Source organism: Equus przewalskii, chromosome 28 (genome assembly GCF_037783145.1).
Source record: "Equus przewalskii isolate Varuska chromosome 28, EquPr2, whole genome shotgun sequence".
In the NCBI taxonomy this organism is placed as follows: domain Eukaryota; kingdom Metazoa; phylum Chordata; class Mammalia; order Perissodactyla; family Equidae; genus Equus; species Equus przewalskii.
In genome coordinates this window covers 22,905,604-22,929,328 of record NC_091858.1, presented here as the reverse complement: position 1 = coordinate 22,929,328, position 23,725 = coordinate 22,905,604, and the positions used below count along the sequence as shown (strand labels likewise).

General features: G+C 40.0%; 1 protein-coding gene across 12 annotated transcripts in view; it reads left to right on the top strand.

Moving 5' to 3' along the window:
• KLKB1 (kallikrein B1) overlaps positions 1 to 22,986 on the top strand; it is a 30,123-nt gene extending 7,137 nt beyond the window's left edge. For all 12 annotated transcript variants that reach the window (XM_070598978.1, XM_070598969.1, XM_070598977.1 and 9 more), the window contains 11 exons: positions 2,494 to 2,653; positions 3,091 to 3,200; positions 6,340 to 6,499; positions 13,634 to 13,743; positions 13,901 to 14,063; positions 14,163 to 14,275; positions 14,440 to 14,608; positions 17,844 to 18,019; positions 19,146 to 19,241; positions 20,902 to 21,041; positions 21,543 to 22,986. In XM_070598978.1, the coding sequence (XP_070455079.1) occupies positions 2,526 to 2,653; positions 3,091 to 3,200; positions 6,340 to 6,499; positions 13,634 to 13,743; positions 13,901 to 14,063; positions 14,163 to 14,275; positions 14,440 to 14,608; positions 17,844 to 18,019; positions 19,146 to 19,241; positions 20,902 to 21,041; positions 21,543 to 21,731 (1,554 nt within the window). In that variant the 5' untranslated portion in view covers positions 2,494 to 2,525 and the 3' untranslated portion in view covers positions 21,732 to 22,986. The remainder of the gene's footprint in view (positions 1 to 2,493; positions 2,654 to 3,090; positions 3,201 to 6,339; positions 6,500 to 13,633; positions 13,744 to 13,900; positions 14,064 to 14,162; positions 14,276 to 14,439; positions 14,609 to 17,843; positions 18,020 to 19,145; positions 19,242 to 20,901; positions 21,042 to 21,542) is intronic.
• The last annotated feature ends 739 nt before the right edge of the window (positions 22,987 to 23,725 follow it).

Sequence of the window (23,725 nt, the reverse complement as noted above, 5' to 3'; positions counted from 1 at the left end):
TTGGAAGGGAGTGTTCAGAAAGATAGCAGAGATGGGGCAACATTCAGTTCAACACATGCTTAACGAGCCTTTGATTTATGAGGTTAGCACTACAGGTAAGATTTTCAGCAGGGTAATACACATCTAAACAGTAGCGTCCCCTTGATTCCAGACACGAATCTTAAAGAGCACACAGAGCTCTCTCTCTCTGTTTCACATGAAGGTAATTTGTACACGAGTGGTTCTTTCTCAGTGGTTCTCAAACAGGGGTGGTTTTGTCCTTCCACTAGGGGGCATTTGGCGTTGTCTGGAGACATTTTTGATTGTCACAACTTGGGGGGATGCTACTGGCATTGAGTGGATAGAGGTCAGAGATGCTGCTAAACGTTCCACAAGGCACAGGGAAGTCCCCACGACAAAGATTTCCTAGTCCCAAATGTCAGTAGTCTGAGGTTCAGAAACCCTGTTAACCTGCCATATCGAAGGACTGGGCTCTGTAAATCTTACTAACAATAATACTTAGAAAAAATGTGAGGACTAGGAGGTCAGGAAACTTAATTCTGATGCTTATTGGTATTAATGTCTTGGGAAACAATTTCCAACCTTATCCTAATAAATTTAAGTTTGCGAATAGAACTATTTCTCTAACATGACTGATAGGAAAGCAAAAAGTACTGAAAAGATTCTCTCAACTGATGGGTTGTCGGAACCTTCAATAACCGTGTTGTGACTGTACATCTTGGCTATTTCACCTTTACTATATACAGTTAATTTTGTAGGTTCAAATTTCAGGTGTTTTTAAAATTTTTAATCCTTTCCTTTCCCATTAACACCACCACACAATACACACACACTTTGTGCCTGCAGTTTGTATAGCAACTGGTCCTTGGTTATAAACATGGGGGCCTGGCTTAGCTGACATGCAGTTTACTAGGGAAGGAGTATATTTCCTATTTTATAAGATCAAATTTATATCTTAATACAATTTAGTGTAAATTACTCAATTAAGCATTATTTTCAATTGTGGCATCATAGTAAAATTTAAAGAAAAAATAATATTGTGCCTTTCTCAATATGCCTAGTTATTTTTCCCCCCAAAACTTGGTCTACTCACAGAGCTTGCTTTAATGTTCTCTTCCAACTTTCCCCAAATATCTTACATTAAAGTGAAATATTGCTCCGAGGCATGTAAAGTCTCTTGACTCAGGACAAATTTTGGTTTAAAACATTTAGAGGTAGGTTTATAGCTTTTAACTAACCAGAAAGAAAAGTTTTAGTTTGTAAGTATCCCAGCCTGATTTTCAGTCTGTTTCTTTTTCTCACGTGTTGCAGAATGGGAAAGAGATTCCATTTCTATGATCTGCAAACTCCTGTGAGCATGAACCACAGTGAATAATCCACTGCCCTGCCCATCTCAATATATTGTTTTCCTACTAGTTGGTATATTTTCTGTCATCCTCATCATTAAATTTAGTTTTACAACTCCTTCAACTATACCTCTTAGGAGTGGAAAATTACATACAATAGATTATGGTTTATACTGCTGGTTTCCTTAGCCAAGGGACTAACTAACAAACTGGAGTCTTTAAGAAAGAGCCTAACTCATAAATTTGGTTCACTGTCTGTTAGAAGAATTATCTATATTTTTTTAATATAAGATAAATTTCAATTAAAATGGTGCTTAAGTGGAATTTAATAAAAATTTAAAGCAAGAGTGGAAATGGCTTCCTCCACAAAAACTCTACATTTTATGGTAATGATTTGACACACAGTTGTCAATGACTGGTCTTACAGATGCAATTCGCAATCAGACAGGTGTAGTTGACAGCTGAGAAATAAGCAAGGAGATGAGAAGCTCCTTCAGTCAAGGCAAGAGGTCGAAAGGGCGTCAGCTTGTTTAATAATGCAAATCCCTGGCGCTCACCATCAGGGTCCTCATTAATGCCTTATCTTCCATGGCTCATTGATAATTTCAGTGTGAAATATTACCTGTACTGCTGCACACACCTTGCAGGGTTTTTTTTCTTTTTTCTTTTGGTGAGGAATACTGTCCCTGAGCTACATCTGTTGCCAATCTTCCTCTTTTTTGCTTGAAGAAGATTGTCACTGAGCTAACATCTGTGCCAATCTTCCATTTCTTGTATGTGGGATGCCGCCGCAGCATGGCTTGATGAGCAGTGCGTAGGTCCATACCAGGGATCCAAACCCATGAACCTTGGCTGGCAAAACTGTGTGCAAACCTAACCACTATGACACTGGGCGGGCCCCAGGCGCCTTGCAGTTTTGGAAACAAAATAATCCCTTTTCCATGCTAGTGCCCTGAAACATATTGGAATGTATTTATTTCAAGCAGAGTTTGATAATTTAGTAATGTAATAAAACTTCTATATCCCCTAATAAACAGGGAAGTTGCCCCAATCAAAATATTGTCCTTCAAAACTGTCCTGCTCAAATTGATGATGTACTTCTGGAAGGGAAACTGACTGAATTTGTCCTACTGTTTTATTTGTACAGCTTGCCACCAAGACATTTATAAAGGAATTGATATGAGAGGAGTCAATTTTAATGTATCTAAGGTTAATAGTGTTGAAGAATGCCAAAAAAGGTGCACTGATAGCATTCACTGCCAATTTTTCACATATGCCACGCAAACATTCGCCAGTGTGGAGCACCGGTGAGTAAAATTTATGTGTTCATTCTGATGGTACTTTTAGGATTTAATTGTGTTCTTTATGATCTCTTTTCCTTTTTGTCGTACTGAAAACCAATCAGGGCATTTAAACCTAACACCTCTCCTTACTTACTCAATTTTGGTGTCATTTTTCTTGAAGAGAATAATTTCCATTTGGACCACAGGCAGGCTATGCTTGTGAATTGAGGGCTTAGTAGAATAATGTCTCCCACCTCATTCTTGCCCTAACCATCCCTCTGCAGAGGGGAAAGATGTCTATTTGGTTAGTAATACAAACTCCTAACCCACTCATTGTGAAAGTCATTGTTCTGATTGCTTTGTTTATTTTCCACTGACCATGGATCATTTCAACGGGAAAGGGACAGCTGCATGCACCTTGCAGTTTAGGAAGCAAAGTAACCTCTTTTCTTCACATTCAGGAACAACTGTCTATTAAAACACAGTCCAGGAGGAACACCCACCAGTATAAAGGTGCTGGCTAATGTGGCATCTGGATTCTCACTGAAGCCCTGTGCACTCTCACAAATTGGTAATTACATGCCTCCTATTTCACTATGTGAGGGTAGTAGGCAGAATAAGAATCTCCAATGATCTCCACATCATAATTTCTGGAACCTGTGAACACCTTACCTTACACAGCAAAAGGGGCTTTGTAGATGTGATTGTTAAGGATTTCGAGATGGGAGATTATTCTGGATTATGTGAATGGTCTCAGTGTAGCCACAAGCGTCCTTAAAAGAAAAAGGAAGACAGAAGCGTTAGTCAGAGAGCGAGTGAGATTTGAAGATGTTACACTGCTGGCTTTGGAGATGGAGAAAAGGTCCTTGCAGGTGGCTTCTAGAAGCTGGGCTAGGACCCCTCTGTGGATGACTGGAGAGTCGGCAACAATGCATCTCTTTTCCTGTTTGTTCCCTCTCTCTCCCAGCACACTCCCCATGGTGTGTACCAGATTTATTGGTTCAAATTTACTGATTATTTAATTTTTCATATTCATGCTTGATTTTTAAACATATTTCCTCTCTCTTTCTTCACGTTCTCCATTTGGCGAGACGTCATTTCCGCACTTCTCTTCAGTTCTGTAGACATGGTTTCCTTTAGTTCTTTGCACATATTTAGAATAGCTGACTTCAAGTCTTTTTTGGCTAGTAAATCCAACGTTAGTGCTTCCTCAGCAGTGGTTTATACTGACTGCCTTTTTTCTGTGTATGAGTCATCCTTTGTTGTTTCTTTGCATGGCTTACAATTTTAAGTAAAAAAAATTAGACCTCTGAAATAATAGCACGTGGCAATTCTGGAAATCAGATGCCCTCCTTCCCCAGACTTTGCTCTTGTTACTGCTTTTTGTCACTGTTGCTGTTTGTTTGGTGGCTTTCCTGAGCTCGTTCTGTAAAGCATTTAGGCTATGTTGTATGTGGCCACTGATGTCTCTGTGTGGTTTTCTTAGTAGTTAGCCAATGACTGGACAGAAATTTCCTTCAACGCCTGGAACCAATAACTCTCCCAGCCTTTGACAAGGGGTTTTTGTGAGTGTTAGGGCATGCTTTCAGTGTTTCGGTAGGCATCTTACAACTTCGCCTTGACCTTTACTTTCTGCTAACACAGAACTCACAGAGCTTGGTGTCAGCCAGCAGTGAGAGCTTAAGGTTTTCTCAGATCTTTCATGGGCATGTACACAGCCCTGGTCACATACACAACCCATACATGCACATGACCTTCTAGATTCCCAGGAATTCAGAGATTCACACGTTCCCCCCGCCCCCACCATGGAAATCTCTTTCTCTTGGCTTTCCATGTAAGATTTTTATTGGTTTGCTCTTTCCCCACTGTTATTGCTGCCTTAGGCAGCTGCCATGTTACACAATTGCCACAATGTTTTTTTTTTTTTTGACAAACACTTCCAAGGAAAAGGCCGTTAACATTGAGAAAGTTCTGAGTCATGTCAGGTAAACTCAGTCCTTGTGAGTGGGATTTTCCTGAGAACTTCCAGACAGATCAAATAATGACCACTAACTGGGAATGGGGCTTTGGCGTAGCTCAACCCCATTCTGCCCCCTCTAGAGGCTGCTCCTCAAAGACTGCTGGTTGTCACCATGATTGCGGGGCTGTTTTCGAAGCTTTCCTGGAGCTGGGAGAGGGGGATGGGAATAGGGCAAGGTAAAATGCCACGAAACTCACTATTCTTACTGAGATTCAGTTGTTTTTCTTGAATTAACATTTCCTGGACTGTAATTAACCTCTGGTTAATTTCTAGAGTTCTGAAAACGTTGAATTTGGCAATTTTGCCAGTGCTCTCATTTCTTTTACTGAGGAAAGGATTTTCGGGGCTTCTGCCATTCCTACAAACATCCTGTGGTGCTTTTGATAAACAAAACAAAACAAACAAACTAGCTTTAAAAAAGAAAATGGTCTCAGAACAAGGTGGCTCCTGTCCTTTTGTCATCTGGACAGGTCACACTGTGGCTGAAACGTTGCGTTCCACATTTTGAATGGAGCAATGGAGAGTTGGAACATTTATTGCAAAAGATGGTAACCAGGATGGAAAGATACGTAGACTTAACGTAAAATAAAAAATGGTTAAAGGGGCAAGTTAAAGACGTTTAACCTGAAAAAGAGTCAGGAGGACTCTCTTCCTTTTTGGTTTTTTAAGGTCTGTCGTTGGGAAAGGGATTTGACTAATCTGTGTGGTTACATAAGGCAGATCCAGGTAGAGGCTACTATGAAGAAAATAAGAAAAAAATTCCTAATGCCTAGAATGGTCCAGAAAAGAATTAGGCCCTGTCATGAGGTAGCAAGCTCTTTATCACTGTAAATGTCTAAGTAGAAGTTGAGCAACTTGTCAGGGATGTCCTTGAGAGGATGTAGTTGTAGGTTGGCATGGATGACCCCTAAGTTCTCTTCCAGTTTCAAGAGTCTATGTTTTTTAAAAAAGGTTTAATTACTTGTGTCCTAATTTCCTAGACTGCCCATATGAAATATTATGTTATAGTGGGTCCTCTCTCTTGATCCAGCGACGTTCATTTAAATTAGGATTCTTTTTGTCCTTCCCATAATTGCTATCGCTATTCCTTAAGCTTCCATAATTTTAATAGAATTCATGTGTTATCAAATTGAGTAACCTCAGGAAACAATATAAACACAAATAAAAATGGAATTATGAAACATGATTATATAAGGAGGATGAACGTGGATTTTCTCCTATTCTAATTTCAGTGGGCACATGGCATTTTTGTCAGCTACTTGATACTTTTTAAAATTCTTTTCATTAAAATCTTTTTCATAATATTCAGAAAAACATTAACACAAAACTTCGTGTTCCTCAGACCTGGCATTCAGGGTCAAGGTAATGTAAACAGAATATGAACACATGCTGGAGAACCTAAACATTTTGCACTCATTGGCAAGGGGAGGTAGGGGCATAGATTGACCTATTTTATTTCTCTGACATATAAACCTGTCTTTTATCAAAGTTAGATCAATTTTTCCCTCTTCTAAATGGCAAACAACAAGTTTGGGGATATTTTAACAGACAGTTTTTTCACCTAGGATGTTGAGTGTTATGAAAAATAGTCATAATTTCTTCTTATTATTATTAGTTATGATGACAAATTACAGGCACATTTCACATCATGTCATTTACTGAGGAACAACTTCGCTCTGTGAGTTCACAGGTTGCCACATGGACATGTTCCAACATCTCGCGTTCTCAGACGTGGATGTGGCCAGAGTTACCACTCCGGATGCTTTTGTGTGTCAAACCATTTGCACCTATAATCCCAACTGCCTCTTCTTCACGTTCTACACAAATGCATGGAATATAGAATCACAAAGGTCAGTACAAATGTGTAACGTGTGCTGCTGTCCTGTCAAGACTTAAATTTTATCGTCCAGACTTTAATTTTATCGTTTGAGGTTTTTTTTTTTTTTTTTAATTAATGTTATGATAGATTACAACCTTGTGAGATTTCAGTTGTACATTTTTGTTAGTCATGTTGTGGGTACACCACTTCCCCCTCTGTGCCCTCCCCCAACCCCCCCTTTTCCCTGGTAACCACCGATCAGATCTCCTTATCAATATACTAACTTCCACCTATGAGTGGAGTCATATAGAGTTCGTCTTTCTCTGACTGGCTTATTTCGCTTAACATAATACCCTCGAGGTCCATCCACGTTGTTGTGAATGGGCCAATTTTGTCTTTTTTTATGGCTGAGTAGTATTCCATTGTGTATATATACCACATCTTCTTTATCCAATCATCAGTTTCTGGACATGTAGGCTGGTTCCACGTCTTGGCTATTGTAAATAGTGCTGCGATGAACATAGTGGTGCAACGGACTCTTGAGATTTCTGATTTCAGGTTCTTAGGATAGATACCCAGTAATGGGATGGCTGGGTCATAGGGTATTTCTATTGTTAGCTTTTTGAGAAATCTCCATACTGTTTGCCATAGTGGCTGTACCAGTTTGCATTCCCACCAACAGTGTATGAGGGTTCCTCTTTCTCCACATCCTCTCCAACATTTGTCACTCTTGGTTTTGGATGTTTTTGCCAATCTAACTGGTATAAGGTGATATCTTAGTGTAGTTTTGATTTGCATTTCCCTGATGATTAGCGATGATGAACATCTTTTCATGTGTCTATTGGCCATATTCATATCTTCTTTTGAGAAATGTCTGTTCATGTCCTCTGCCCATTTTTTGATCGGGTTGTTTGTTTTTTTGTTGCTAACCAGTGTGAGTTCTTTGCATATTATGGAGATTAACCCTTTGTTGGATAAGTGGCTTGTAAATATTTTTTCCCAATTAGTGAGCTGTTTTTTTGTTTCAATCCTGTTTTCCCTTGCTTTGAAGAAGCTCTTTAGTCTGATGAAGTCCCATTTGTTTATTCTTTCTATTGTTTCCCTCAACTGAGGAGTTACAGTGTCCGAAAAGATTCTTTTGAAACTGATGTCAAAGAGTGCACTGCCTATATTCTCTTCCAAAAGACTTATTGTCTCAGGCCTAATCTTTAGGTCTTTGATCCATTTTGAGTTTATTTTGGTGTGTGGTGAAAAAGAATGGTCAATTTTCAATCTTTTGCATGTGGCTGTCCAGTTTTCCCAGCACCATTTGTTGAAGAGACTTTCTTTTCTCCATTGTAGGCCCTCTGCTCCTTTGTCGAAGATTAGCTGTCCACAGATGTGTGGTTTTATCTCTGGGCTTTCAATTCTGTTCCATTGATCTATGGACCTGTTTTTGTACCAGTACCATGCTGTTTTGATCACTGTAGCTTTGTAGTATGTTTTGAAATCGGGGATTGTGATTCCACCGGCTTTGTTTTTGCTCAGGATTGCTTTAGCAATTCACGGTCTTTTGTTGCCCCATAGGATTTTTAGGATTGTTTGTTCAATTTCTGTGAAGAATGTTCTTGGGATTCTGATTGGGATAGCATTGAATCTGCATATTGCTTTAGGTAGTATGGACATTTTAACTATGTTTATTCTTCCAATCCATGTGCATGGAATGTCTTTCCATCTCTTTATGTCATCATCAATTTCTTTCAAGAAAGTCTTGTAGTTTTCATTGTATAGATCCTTCACTTCCTTGGTTAAGTTTATCCCAAGGTATTTTATTCTTTTCGTTGTGATTGTGAATGGGATTGAGTTCTTGAGTTCTTTTTCTGTTAGTTCATTGTTAGTGTATAGAAATGCTACTGATTTATGCACGTTAATTTTATACCCTGCTACTTTGCTGTCGTTGTTGATTATTTCTAATAGTTTTTCTGTGGATTCTTTGGGGTTTTCTATATATAAGATCATGTCGTCTGCAAACAGCGAGAGTTTTACTTCTTCATTACCTATTTGGATTCCTTTTATTTCTTTTTCCTGCCGAATTGCTCTGGCCAGCACCTCCAGTACTATGTTGAATAGGATTGGTGAAAGTGGGCACCCTTGTCTTGTTCCTGTCCTCAGAGGGATGGCTTTCAGTTTTTGTCCATTGAGTATGATGTTGGCTGTGGGTCTATCATATATGGCCTTTATTATGTTGAGGTACTTTCCTTCTATACCCATTTTACTGAGGGTTTTTATCATAAATGGGTGTTGGATCTTGTCGAATGCTTTCTCTGCATCTATTGAGATGATCATGTGGTTTTTGTTTTTCATTTTGTTGATGTAGTGTATCACGTTGATTGACTTGCGGATGTTGAACCATCCCTGTGTCCCTGGTATAAATCCCACTTGATCATGGTGTATAATCTTTTTGATGTATTGCTGTATTCGGTTTGCCAAAATTTTGTTGAGGATTTTTGCATCTATGTTCATCAGTGATATCGGCCTGTAGTTCTCCTTCTTTGTGTCGTCCTTGTCAGGTTTGGGGATCAGAGTGATGTTGGCTTCATAGAATGTGTTAGGGAGTTCTCCATCTTTCTCAATTTTCTGGAACAGTTTGAGGAGAATAGGTATTAAGTCTTCTTTGAATGTTTGGTAGAATTCTCCAGAGAAGCCGTCTGGTCCTGGACTCTTATTTTTGGGGAGGTTTTTGATTACCGTTTCTATTTCCTTACTTGTGATTGGCCTATTCAGATTCTCCATTTCTTCCTGATTCAGTTTGGGGAGATTGTAGAAGTCTAGGAATTTGTCCATTTCTTCCAGGTTGTTCAATTTGTTGCCATATAGTTTTTCATAGTATTCTCTTATGATCTCTTGTATTTCATTGGTATCTGTTGTGATTTCTCCTCTGTCATCCCTAATTTTATTAATTTGCGATTTCTCTCTTCTTTTCTTGGTGAGTCTGGCCAGGGGTTTGTCAATTTTGTTAATTCTTTCAAAGAACCAACTCTTTGTTTCATTGATCCTTTCTATTGTCTTTTTTGTTTCAATATCGTTTATTTCTGCTCTTATTTTTATTATTTCCCTCCTTCTACTGACTCTGGGCTTTGTTTGTTCTTCTTTTTCTAGTTCTGATTGGTGTCGTTTGAGGTTGCTTATGTGAGCTTTTTCTTGTTTAGTGAGGTGAGCCTGTATTGCGATGAATTTCCCTCATTTGATTTCTTCTTTAATTTCTTCAATGATCCATTGTTTGTTGAGAAGCGTGTTGTTTAGTCTCCACATTTTTGCACCTTTCTCTGCTTTTTTCTTGTAGTTGATTTCTAGCTTCATAGCATTATGATCAGAAAAGATGCTTGATATTATTTCAACTCTCTTGTATTTATTGATGTTTGCTTTGGTTCCCAAAATATGGTCAATCCTTGAGAATGTTCCATGTGCACTTGAGAAGAATGTGTAACCTGCTGTTTTTGGATGAAGTGTTCTATATATATCTATTAAGTCCATCTGGTCTAATTTTTCATTTAATTCTATTATTTCCTTGTTGATTTTCTGTCTGGATGTTCTGTCCATTGGTGTTAATGGTGTGTTGACGTCCCCTACTATTATTGTATTGTTGTTGATGTCTTCTTTTAGTTCTATTAAGAGTTGCTTTACAAATTTTGGTGCTCCTGTGTTGGGTGCGTATATATTTATAAGTGTTATGTCTTCTTGGTGGAGAGTCCCTTTTATCATTATATACTGTCCCTCTTTATCTTTCTTTATCTGTTTTGCTTTGAAATCTACCTTGTCTGATATTAGTATAGTGAACCCTGCTTTCTTTTGTTCATTATTAGCTTGGAGTATTGTTCTCCATCCCTTCACTCTGAGTCTGTGTTTGTCTTTGGGGCTGAGGTGTGTTTCCTGGAGGCAGCATATTGTTGGATCTTGTTCTTTGATCCATCCTGCCACTCTGTGTCTTTTGATTGGAGAGTTCAATCCATTTACATTTAGAGTGATTATTGAGATGTGGGGGCCTACCACTACCATTTTGTGTCTTGTTTTCCGGTTTTCTTCAATTTCCTTTGTTTCTCGTCCCATGGTTTAATCTGTTCTGATGTAGAGCTGCTACTCTCTGTTGTTGTCCTTCTACTTATCTCCTCTGCTCTTGGTTTTGTAGCCCCTTTCCTTTTTTGGATTTTTCAGGAATGAGGGTTTTCCTGAGGATTTCCTGAAGAGGAGGTTTGGTGGCAATGAACTCCCTTAATTTTTGTTTATCTGGGAAAGTTTTTATTTCTCCATCGTATTTGAAGGATATTTTCGCTGGGTAGAGAATTCTCAGCTGTAGATTTTTGTCCTTCAGATTTTTGAATATATCATTCCACTCTCTTCTAGCCTGTAAAGTTTCTGCTGAGAAATCTGCTGATAGCCTGATGGGGGTTCCTTTGTAGGTTAGTTTCTTTTGCCTGGCTGTCCTTAGTATTTTCTCCTTGTCGTTGACTTTTGCTAGCTTCACTACTATATGCTGTGGAGTTGGTCTTCTTGCATTGATGAAGTTTGGAGATCTATTGGCTTCTGTCACCTGAAGATCCATCTCTCTCACCAGATTTGGGAAGTTCTTAGCCATTATTTCTTTGAATAGGCTTTCTGCCCCTTTCTCCTTCTCTTCTCCCTCTGGTATACCTATAATCTTTACGTTGCATCTCCTAATTGTGTCTGATAATTCTCGGAGAGTTTCTTCATTTCTTTTTAGTCTTGCTTCTCTCTCCTCCTCTGCCTGCAGCAATTCTATATTGCCATCTTCCAAATTGCTAATTCTTTCCTCCATATTATCGGCCCTACTGTTCAGAGCATCTAGATTTTTCTTAATCTCCTCTATTGTGTTCTTCATTTCCAATATTTCTGTTTGGTTCTTCTTTATCATATCAAACTCTTTTGTGACATAGCTCCTGAACTCGTTGAGTTGTCGGTCAGAATTCTCTCTTAACTCATTGAGTATTTTAATGATGGCTGTTTTGAAGTCATCATCATTTAGGTTATATATCTCATTTTCTTTGGGATTGTTTTCCGTGTATTTGTTACTTTCTTTCTGTTCTGGAGATTTAACGTATTTTTTCATATTGCTTGATGTTGTTGATTTGTGCCTCCGCATGGAGATAGAGTTTAGTTGCTCCTTTCACTTGTTTCAGCTGCTGTGGTGGGGGAGCAGCTGTTTATACTGCACCAACCAGGAACCCTGTCCGCAGTTGCTAACTGGGCCTGGGCCCTTCCTGGTAGCCACAGTGGTCCTTTGGATTCCCTCCTCTGCCATGGGGGCTGTCACAGGGGGGCTTCAGGCTGCTGGTGCCTACTGTTGCAGCCCACCTAGATGTGCTCCCTCCTTGGGGTCTGCAATGGTGTTATGGGCTTTTCCAGCGGCCAGGGGTGGGATCACTTATATTTGTCGCTCCGTTGCTGTCGGCACCCACAAAATCTCACTTGTCCTCTATGGGTCGCAGGAGAGCTATTGGCATCTTCTACAGTCTGTGGTTAGTTCACCTAGCTATGCTGCTTTTGCCCTGGGGTCTTCCAGCCTTGTGGCTGCTGGCTGGGTGCCTTCTACTGGTGCTGTGCAGAGGCTTTCCCTAAGGCTGCTGTGAGCCTGTAGGGTTTCCCCCTAGACTACGGAGCTGGGTCTCTGGAACTCCCCCCAGCCCCAGTCCTCTCCGAGATCTCCGGCTATCCCTAGTCCCAAGTGGCGGGCAATGGCAGCTGGGGGTCGCCCCGCCCTCTGGGATTCTCTCTGGGCCTCTCCCGGAGCCGTGAATGCTGGGTGTGGCCCCTCTGCTAATGGCAGACAGAGAGTTTTGTCTGCTGCCCGGGCGGAACTCCGGAGCTTCCCCTCCGGGTCGCAGAGCCGGCCTTTGAAACTTCCCCCAGCCCCGGTCCTCTCCGAGATCTCCGGCAATCCCTACTCCCACGGGGCGGGCAACAGCAGCTGGAGACCTCCGTACCCTCAGCAACTCTCTCTGGGACCCTCCGGGCGCCGCGAACACCAGGCGGGGTCTCCCCGCCAATGGCGGGGAGAGACTCTCCCCGCGGGTTCAGGTGTGCAACTCCAAAGTTTCCCTCTGCATTTAGGAGTAATTGCGGGGGGTTTAGGTAGGGTTCTGGTCACCTGTTTCCACCGTCGCTCCTCTGTTGTGTGCTCGCTCCTGCCCTAGATGTGTGTAGATCCTCTGGGGGCGTCCGTTGGAAGAAAGCCGCTTGCGGGTACTAGGCTGCTCGGTCGGGGTCAGAGAGTTTTCACCTATTTCCACATCCTCCCGGAGGAAAGTCCATCCACCTTCCAATGTATAGTCGCGTGGGTATCTCAGACGTCCTGAGATGCTGTCTGGATATCCTTTGTCAAGCGATAAGTGTCCAAATAATTGTAGACTTGAAGGGGGAGAGACAAAGAGGACTACTCACAGCGCCATCTTGGATCTTCCTCGTTTGAGTTTTTTAAAAGTTTAGTGCATTCCTGTCAAAACACTTGAACCCACAGATTAAGTGGGTACTTTTCTGCCAGGTACAGATTAGTTAAGAGATTAGCAGATTTTTCTACCTACCTTCTCTTACTTAAACCTACCACCAAACTCATGAAACAACAGCTATAGAAAAGGAAGGGTCTGATGCCTTTCTTACTGATCTTAGTGTTTTGTGTTAGCTTGAAGTATGAACCGCTCGCTGGCAGCACATCCTTTAAGCTCGTTGGTTCTAATTCCTCTGTCTCAGAAACTGGAGCTCTGTTTTTCCTGATCAAGACTCTGATTGGACCTCCTCACCCTCAGATAACTCACCCTTTGCTTTATAAACAAGCTGGAGCTAAGAGAAGGGTATATGGTTACAAAATAGCATCAGCTGCATAAATCCCCAGAATTTGTTCTTTACTCTTTTTTTTTTTTTTTCAATTACAACGGGGAACTTGACCATTCTCCTCTTTTCAGGTTATCTGTGCCTATCAATTTTCTTCAGTGGGAGATGTGGCTTGATTTACATTTAATCTCTGTAATTTATGAGAGTCCTGTAGTCTGGGATTTACTTCTTACTCTGATGTACTTCTCAGGAGAATAAAATTTTCAGGATGCTTTTTTTGTGTGGTATTTTCGTATTTGCCTTTAATGCAGTTTTCTTTCTCTCTCTCCCCTTTTTTTAATAGAAATGTTTGTTTCCTTAAGACTTCCCAAAGTGGGACACCGAGTTCCCCTACCCCTCGGGAAAACACCATATCTGGATACAGTCTTTTAACCTGCAAACGAACTTTGCCTGGTAATGTGATTTGATAGTAATATTACCTAAAATATAAATTTTATGGTCTTCTAACGAGCCATAGTGATGAAATAATCCTCAATGTACCAGAAGCTGATGTAAACGTGGTGTATTGCTGTTTTCATTTTATATTTTTTTATGTTTATAATTGGCACAGAGCCTTGCCATTCCAAAATTTACTCAGGAGTTGATTTCCAAGGGGAAGAATTGAACGTGACCTTCGTTAAAGGAGCGAATGCCTGCCAGGAGACTTGTACAAAGATGGTTCGCTGTCAGTTTTTTACGTATTCTTTACTCCCAGAAGACTGTAGAGGAGAGAAGTTAGTGCAAATTTATTTTTCCAAGACAGTTAGCAAGACAATTTCATGAACTTTGCTCCTCTGTGAAGCTTTCATCTTTACACTGGTCATTTTGTCTAGGTGTAAGTGTTCCTCACGACTGTCCTTGGATGGCTCCCCAACTAGAATTACACACGGGAGACAAGCGAGCTCTGGTTACTCCTTGAGGTTGTGTAAAAATGAGGACAACTCTGGTGAGTACGCTTTGCTTTTCTATAAAACTGTAAAAAGATGTCTGTGTTGTTCTGATAGCTTGCTTAGTCTCAGATAGTGGAATTACGGATTTTGCTTTTCTCGGCTGTAGAGGCCTCTGATTCACCTCTAATTCCAACCGTTCCCTTCAACACTCTCTTTCTAGCCTGCGGAACAAAAACAAACCTACGTGTGGTTGGAGGAACCAACTCTACTTGGGGGGAATGGCCCTGGCAGGTGAGCCTGCAAACGATGCTGACAACTCAGAACCACCTGTGTGGAGGGTCAATCATTGGACACCAGTGGGTCCTAACTGCTGCCCATTGCTTTGATGGGTAAGTTTTGGACATGTCTTAGCCAGAGTCTTATCTTACCTTGTTGTTTTGAAGAATCTATAGTCAATTTCTTAATCATCAAGTCAGTTTATTGATAGAAAGTTATTTTTTTTAATAAAAGATATTTTAAAGCAGGGATGGTATTCTGAATGTTGAACTAGGGTCTGAGCACTGAATGATCTGATCCGTCAGAACAGAGTGTGCTGTGTTGACAGGACTGATGCTCTCTGGGGATATCACTCTTGCTTTAAAGAATAACTAAAAAATTGTTCCCAATTGTTGCCACCTCCATCCAGCACTCCTCAAAAGTATTCTTTAAAGACTTCTCTTTCAGGCCCATAGAAATTTTACCTGCAGCTTTTTGATTCACACATGCACTGGTAATATTAATAGTAAAACAGAAATGTGATAGTTAATTACCATGTATATTTCAATAAATATAATCTGATATAATATTTCTACTTTATCAGGCAAATAGTACATATGGCAGGGTTTTAGAACACTTAGAATTTGTAGTTAGGCAGAAAGGGGTTTGAGGCACAGCTCTCCCACTTATTAAAGGAATGAATGGCCTTGGGCGATTTGTAAATCTCTTCTAGCCTTATTTCCCTATCTGGAAAATGTGAATAATCATAGTATCTAATTTGTAAGGTTATTGGAAGGATTAAGTGACATGCTTAAAATGCTTAGCACTATATCTGGAACATAAAAATTACTCAAAAAAGGGCCAACCCAGTGGCGCAGAGGTTAAGCACGCACATTCCCTTTCTGCAGCCTGGGGTTCACTGGTTCAGATCCCAGGTGCGGACATGGCACTGCTTGGCACGCCATGCTGTGGTAGGCGTCCTACATATAAGGCAGAGGAAGATGGGCACAGATGTTAGCTCAGGGCCAGGCTTCCTCAGAAAAAAGAGGAGGATTGGCAGCAGATGTTAGCTCAGGGCTAATCTTCCTTGGGAAAAAAAAATTACTCAAAAAATATAAGCTATGATTAAATAAGAAATGTAAAAATGCAGAAAGCATGTCAATAGGGAAAAGAGATACTAAGAGCCCTAACATAAAAGACTCTTGATCACTTCCAAAAAATATTCTTTTTTCCCTAAAATTCCCCTCCTCCCCTGTCTGAAAGGGCAGAGCCTGGGCTACTGTGTTCCAGGACTGAGGATGCTGCTTTCGAAATATAACAGAGTCAGTGGCACAGTTGGACAGGGCAGGGCTCCTCCCTGGTTGCCACATGGCAGCCTGGGCTCCAGTTAGAGGCTGTGCTGCAGATGACGTTGTTAAAGAGAAGGCTGTTGATCTGGAAGGAAAGACTCTGTGAAGGGAAATAGTAGATCCCCTTTTTACTAAATGCACCCCAATTTGGAACCAAGAATTTTCTTCTTTTTTTTTTCCCAGCATCATTGAGATGTAATTGACATACAACATTGTGTAGGTTTAAAGTGCACAGTGTAATGATGTGATATATGTTTACATTCTGAAATGATTGCCACAGTAAGCTTAGTTAATATATCCATCACCTCACATATTTGCAATTTTTTTGTGTGAGTGTGGTGAGAACTTTTAAGATGTACTCTCTTAGCAACTTTCAAATATACAACACAGTATTAACTGTAGTCACCAGGCTGTACATTAAATCCCCAGAACTTACTCGTCTTACAACTAGAAGTGTGTACCCTTTGACCACCTTCATCCATTTCTCACCCCATCACCTCCACCCTGGGGGATGGCCCCCAATCTGTTCTGTTTCTCTGAGTTTGGTTTTTTAGATTCCACACATAAATGAGATCATACAGTATTTGCTTTTTTCTGACTTATTTTACTTAGTGTAATACCCTCGAGGTCCATCCATGTTGTCAGAAATGGCAGGATTTCCTTCTTTTTTTATGGTTTAATAATATTCCATTGCGCACATATACCACAACTTCTTTATTCCAGTCATCTGTCACTTGACACAACCTAAGTTTCCACGTGTTGGCTATTATAAAAAATGCTGCTGTGAACATGGAAGTGCGGACATCTCTTTGAGACAGTGATTTCGTTTCTTTCAGATATACACCCAGAGTGGGATTGTTGTATCATATGGTAGTTATATTTTTAATTTTTTGAAGAACCTCCATGCTGTTTTCCATAGTGGCTGCACCAATTTGTGTTAAGAATTTTCATTCTTTTTTTTTTTTAAAGATTCATACCTGAGCTAACATCTGTTGCCAGTCTTCTTTTTTTCTTCTTCTTCTCCTTCTGCTTCTTCTGCTTCTTCTGCTTCTCCATCTTCTCCTCCTCCTCCCCCTTCTTCTTCTCCCCAAAGCCCCCCAGTACATAGTTGCATATTCTAGTTGTGCGTGCCTCTGGTTGTGCTATGTGGGACGCCACCTCAGTGTGGCTTGATGAGCAGTGCTTGGTCTGTGCCCAGGATCCGAACTGGAGAAACCCTGGGCCACCAAACCCTGAGCACGCAAAGTTAACCACTCGGCCACGGGGCTGGCCCCAAGAATTTTAATTCTTGAAGGCTCCGTGTTATGAGTTTACAAGAGACAATATACTTGGAAATACTGTGATCTAATTGAAAGAAAGCCACTTTGTACCTGATATTTCCATTATTTCCACTAGAGTTTTCTCTGAGCAAGTCTGTCTTGCTCATCATTCACTTAATGATGATAAGAATTTCTGGATCTTTACACAAAATGAGGCTTTATTTTAGCTTATAATTTTGTATTTACTTTGTGTATATTCATATTTTAAGGAGTTAATTTAAATTTTCATACTTCCCAAAATATAGACGTATTTTAAATAACACTGAAGTCCCTCTAATTTGCCCCATTAGAGAGACTTGTGTAAAATCACTCTAACTTCTCGACAGTTCTGAATTTCATGGAAGTAATTGCTTTCAGGTTTGGTGAAATGAGCAAGATTTTCCCGTGATAAACTACTAGAGTCTTTCCTGCCCGCAGTTTCTCTCAGAATGGGACAGTAACATTCTTGTATTTTTACTTACAGTAAACATCAAATAATTACATAAATGTACCTTTTCAATGTTTTTAACTAAATCTTCAGAGATTCAGTGCTGCTGCTGCTGGTGATGACAAATTGCCAGGAGAAATTAGGTAAGCAAAAATATGTCACATGTAGTATTTTCTTCCCAGTTCTTTTGTGAAAGGTAAAGTGAAAGGAAAAAGGACCAATATCAAAGGCCAGTCTTTCTGGTTTCAAATAGATATTTATTTTTCCCTCCTAGGCTCCGCTTGTCGGCTGTTTGGCGCATTTATGGTGGCATTTTACATCTGTCAGAGATAACAAAAGAAACGCCTTTCTCACAAATAAAAGAGATTATTATTCACCCAAATTATAAAATCTCAGAAAATGGTCATGATATTGCCTTAATAAAACTTGAGGTTCCTCTGAATTATACTGGTACGTAGTATATTTAAGGACAAGCTGTACAGCTGAATTGCATTCATTTAAGCTTTCACATCAACTTGAATAAGAGGGCAGAATCTGGGCAGATTGTCTTTATTTTCTGGTTGGTGGGGTTAGGCTAAAGGCGAGGATTGCCGAGGAAGATAAAACCTGTGACTCGACATAAAATCTCTTCTACTTAAGGGCCAAGAAATGTTAATTAGTTCCTCTGGGTAGGAATACAAGTGCATATACATTATTGAAATAATAGACATGGGAAATGTCTTTGCCATCGGGAAAGCATGGCTTCTTTTGACAAGAGTAGCAGAATTACCATTGTTTTGGGCATTGGCATACAGTCATGCGCCACATAATGACATTTCGGTCAACGATGGACTGCATGTATCACGCTGGTCCCATAAGATTAGTACCATACAGCCTAGATGTGTAGGAGGTTCTACCATCTAGGTTTGCGTCCATACACTCTATGATGCTCGTACAAAGACGAAATTGCCTAACGATGCATTTATCAGAACGTATCCCCGTCATTAAGTGATGCAAGACTGTGTTAGGAATGCATGAGGTCAAGTGGGGCCAGATATAAATTTCCAAGTCTGACTTGAGTAGAGAAGACGTTGATCAGAAGGAGGATCTGGGAAGACAGCAAACTGTGGTTGGAGGTGGTGCCTTTGGAAGGACAATGCTGCACAGTTGCTGAATGCCTGCTGTGTCCATTAACAATTCTGTGACCTCGAGAAAGTTTTTACCTCTTTGCACCTTTAATTTTCTCATCTGTAAAATGGGTATAGTAATCAGCTCATTGGTTTCTTATAATAATTAAGTAAGTCAATAGGTTAAAGCATTTAAAATAGTGCCTGGAACAGTGTAGATACTCTGCTATTACTATTAAATTAAAATTTAATCCAGAAAATTTAACGCCAAAAATGTCAAGTGAAAATGACTCTGATGGTGAAGAATTTCGTTGAATCATTGACCTCAGAAGTTGAGCAGAATGCAAAAGGGTTATTCCTCTTGGTGCTATTCTATAGAAAGAGAATATGGGAAAAGGAAAGTATGGATTTTTAAAGTCAAGATCCCCACCTTTATCTAACTAAACTCTAATGTAAAAATTACCTTTCAGAATCCCAAAAACCAATCTGCCTACCTTTCAAAGATGATGCAAATACAATTTATACCAACTGTTGGGTAACTGGATGGGGCTACACAAAGGAAAAAGGTAGAGACGACATTTTAAATATTATTCCTAAAGCAAGTCTTATATGTTAAAGTACGTGGAGAGGATCAGTTGAATTTGCCTCTGTCTAAAATTATATCCAAACTCCCGATCTTTCCAATCTATTCATTTTCAAATATTTTATTCAGTGATTCTTGAGAAGATGTATTTTTGCTTGGGCTTTGAAACATTTGTAAGGTAAATTTTTAAGCATCTTACTTTATAATAAAGGTCATTCGTTTGACTTCACATAAAGGATTGGTCTCATCTAGGGCTAACAAGCCCACTCAAGCCCCTCGTGTCCTCAGTATTAATAGTGTTCCCATCCCTCAATGCCATTGTTCTCGCCTGGTATTAATGACCAGGAATACAAGCCAGCACACCATTTCTCTTTATGGCAGGCTTTTAATCTTTTTTTTTTCATGCATCCTTCCTGCAGTCTGATAAAGCCTGTGAAGCACTTCTCTAAAGATGCTTTTAAATGTTTAAATGAAACATATAGAATTATAAATGAAACCAATGAAATTGCAGTACAGTTATCAAAACACTTTTAAAAAGATATGATATAGTAATCCATGTGCTCTTTATTAATATATTAAGTAGCAAGTTGTTCTAATAAGTACCATAAATTTGAACTTGTGATGAGCACAAATGATATTTTCAGTGACCTGCCACAACTGTAGGGTGATTGGAAAATATCTGTGACTTATATTGATGGCAGAGTCATAGGTATGGCTAAAAGTCCTGTGTTTGCCTACATTCACAATTAAAGGAAGTCTTGGACTTGAGTTGGAGGTTGGTGAAAATAAAAATGCATTTTTCTCCTATCCAAGTTTATAGACCATGTGAATTCTTTCTGTGAAGAGCCCCTGTTTATGTATACTTGAGCTATTTCAGGTGCCCTTGAGATTTTCAGGAAATAGACTATTCTTTCCAAAATTACATTCTTTATTGACACTATAGGAAATCATATTTGCATAATTCTTTGCAAAAGGAGATAGCTTGCAAGCTCTCTCCATCTTTCCTGTTTCAGTCCTTTATTCAACTAATTCAAAATTTTTGAATTTTGGCCTAGTATCTTGAGGCAGGAAGAAACTAAAAGTAACCTTAACTAAATAAAAAAAAGCTCCTAACCTCTATCCAAGGGGAACCTGGACACTGGTGGAAGTTAAACTATTTGTAAATAAATTGTTCTTTATGGAAAATACCCACTTGCATGCACTCAAAGGACAAAATACTCCTCTGTTGCCAGAGGTTTGGGGGTTTTTCCCTCAAAAACTCGTATTTTTTTAAATTATCATTTTAAATATATTAAACAAAAACTGAAAGGTAAGAACTTCCCGGCTTTTGGATTGCAGGTAGTAAGAGGGATTTTCAGAGACTTCTATTGAGATGAGAGGATGGCAGAGAATATGGAAGTAAAATCTCGGGTTAGCCTGGGGTGCTGGGGCTGTCCTAACAGCGCACCAGGGGCCAACACAGGGCTCTCTCTCTCTTTCTCTGTGTTTGTGTGTATATCTCTATCTTCTCACTGTTATTATTTTTATCCAAATAATTGACCTTATTGAAAAGTTCATCATTCTGATTTACTTTAAGACTTTAATCTTATTTCCATATTTATTGTATTTCCTATTTCTGAAGTTATATATTGGTTACCTCATAGGTGAAATTCAAAATACCCTGCAAAAGGCAAATCTTCCTTTGGTAACAAATGAAGAATGTCAAAAAAGGTACAGAGATCATGAAATAACCAAGCAGATGATCTGTGCTGGCTATAAAGAAGGAGGAAAGGATGCCTGTAAGGTAACGCACTCAATTATGAAAAAACCTACACAATTAGCTACTTGAGAAAATTAATTTCGAAACATATTTTCCATTGTATATTTCATTATAGTTTTAAAAAAAATTTAAGCCAAATGATCTGATAATTTTACAAGTAACCTTTAACAAATTGAATATATATTAGATACATATGTCACAATCTGTGCAGGGGTATGCTACATTTAAGGGGGGACAATTGTACATACAATAATTGTACTAAAATATAAGAGCATTAGATTTATTTGACATGGGGATGATGATGTCAAAATTTTTTTGTTGGAATAAACAAAAAATACAACCGTACGCTATTGAATTAAATCGGTTTCACCATATCCAACAGCTAATTAAACACAAGACACCTGAAGAACTATAAGAAATTGTATGTGTGTGGTGTGCATGGCGTGTGTAGCGTGACTATAGAATTTTAAAGGCATATCTGTTGTAACTTTCTATCATTTTGTTTTTCCACCCGTTCTGACACAGGGGGATTCAGGTGGTCCTTTAGTCTGTAAACACAACGGCATATGGCACCTGGTGGGCGTCACGAGTTGGGGTGAAGGCTGTGCCCGCAGAGAACAACCAGGGGTCTACACTAAAGTTGCTGAATACAGGGACTGGATTTTAGAGAAAACACAGAGCCAGGATGGACAGTCTTTGAAGTCACGAGCATGAAGAAGCTGTATAGACGTGGGGAAGAGCTCAGTTGGTAGCCTAAGTTTTGCAAACTGGGTTCAATTCAAATACTGAACCTTGGGATCCTCATCTGTAAAAACGTGGAGAGTGGTATGTCCCTCGCATCCTTGTCATAAGGGTAGAATGAGATCATGCATCCAAAGCTGCTGAGGGCAACGTCTTGCAAAGGCATGCTGTCAGCCTTCGGTAACGATGCTAATCATGGGAGATAGCAACTGCACATCTTCACAATTGTTTGTTGTGAAATAAAGAGTGTGATTAAAAAGTGTTCTCTTCTGATTGTAAAACAGGATGGAAGATAAGTGACTCCAGATCCTGTGCATGGGATCATTCTAATCTTACTTCTTCCTCTGGAACTTGGTATATCTCAGAGAGAATAATTTCTTCTCTGTGCCTTACTTGCATGCTCATTAAAACTTCCTACTGCCTGCCTCACTTGGGGGGAAGAGCCAATACGCTTGGGTTTTGTTCTGCCAAGTGGAAGGGAAGACACCTATGTAACATTCACATTTCCAAGAAAGAGACGGCTTACCTGAACCTGGAGGAATAGCAGTGTGACTCTTCATTTTGGCCTCCCACCTCGGTTGCCCTGGCGGAGCTGCAGGGCTCCAGGCTGGCCATGCAGCGGAGGCCTCTGGGGCTGAGGTCGTCTGATTGTGGCTCATCCCACAGGCTTCTTGGGGGGACAAGGGGCTTCAGTGCATGGTGGGCTCTGCAGTAGTAATTCAAGGAGCGTTGGTAGGTGTAAAGTAGTTCCTAAAATCCAGTCTTGTAAATTCATGGCAGTAGGACGAAGCCCTGAAATGAATGATATAAATCCTTATACGACACAAATTCCAAACTTGACGGTGATTTTCACAACTGATACCCGGTGGTTGGATTTGGTTCAGTCATGCTGACTTAACATTTACACAGAAGTGACCATTTACAAAATATTGTGTAAATTAAGTAGAAAAACAGAAAAGAGAAGTTTCTAAAAGAGATTGAGTTTTTCCTTCCGTATTCAAAGACACACTGAGTGGCAGAAGGGGCTAAAGATGGAGTGAGCTGAAGGAAGACCATGAGGCCTGGGTTATTCACAGACCACACAATAGGAAACTGAAGAGTTAAGAGTTTATTCCAGAAGTAAATTCTCCAGATTTTGTAAAATCTGGCTGGATTCCATGAAATGATTAAAAGTAAACACAATTTCAACTTTTACTTTTGCATGCAATAAAGATATTGGTCTTTGTTCTGTGTGGGTGTTGTTTTATATTTAAAAGGAAAAAAGTGTTTTGCAGTGAAAATCTTTTATCTCCAGCTTTTAGTGTTGATAATTTGAAAGGGTGTTTGAACAGGACTTTGGAGTGTTTGCAGGGTAACCCTCGGGCTTTCGTTGATCGGGAAATGACCTGGTTTGGGCAAAACCGAGAAGAGAGTTTTGAAATGTGGAATTCCCCTGGGGTATGGAATGGTCATTTTAAAGTCGCCAACTGGAGCTAGTGGTACTGGAATGGTCTCTTTATTACTCTCCATGTCTTCGGGTAGAGGAATGAACTGAGGGGCCCTTCACACAGGGAGAGCCTCGTAGGACTGAGGACCATGTAAGAGGCTAATAAGGAAAGAGCTGGAATGACTTCACCGTCACGAGGAAGAGGCAGGGGTCTCCCGTAGCGGCATCCAAGACAGGCTGGTGGCAGTACCAAGCTTGGAAGCTGGCACTGCTCTTCCCTGTGACCACAGCTCATGTTCCTGTGGCATGCACAGCACGTCTACACATCTGATTCGAGTTAGCCAAGGGCTCCAACATCTGTCTCATTTATTGCCAAGGTGTGGGAAACCCCTAATATCAATTAAACGTTTTACTTTAATTATTATTTATCTCTTTGCTCACTAAACTGTGAGCCACTTTGAAGGAGACTTTCTCTCTCTCTCTCTCTTTATTTTTTGGTGAGGAAGATTGGCCCTAAGCTAACATCTGTTGCCAATATTCT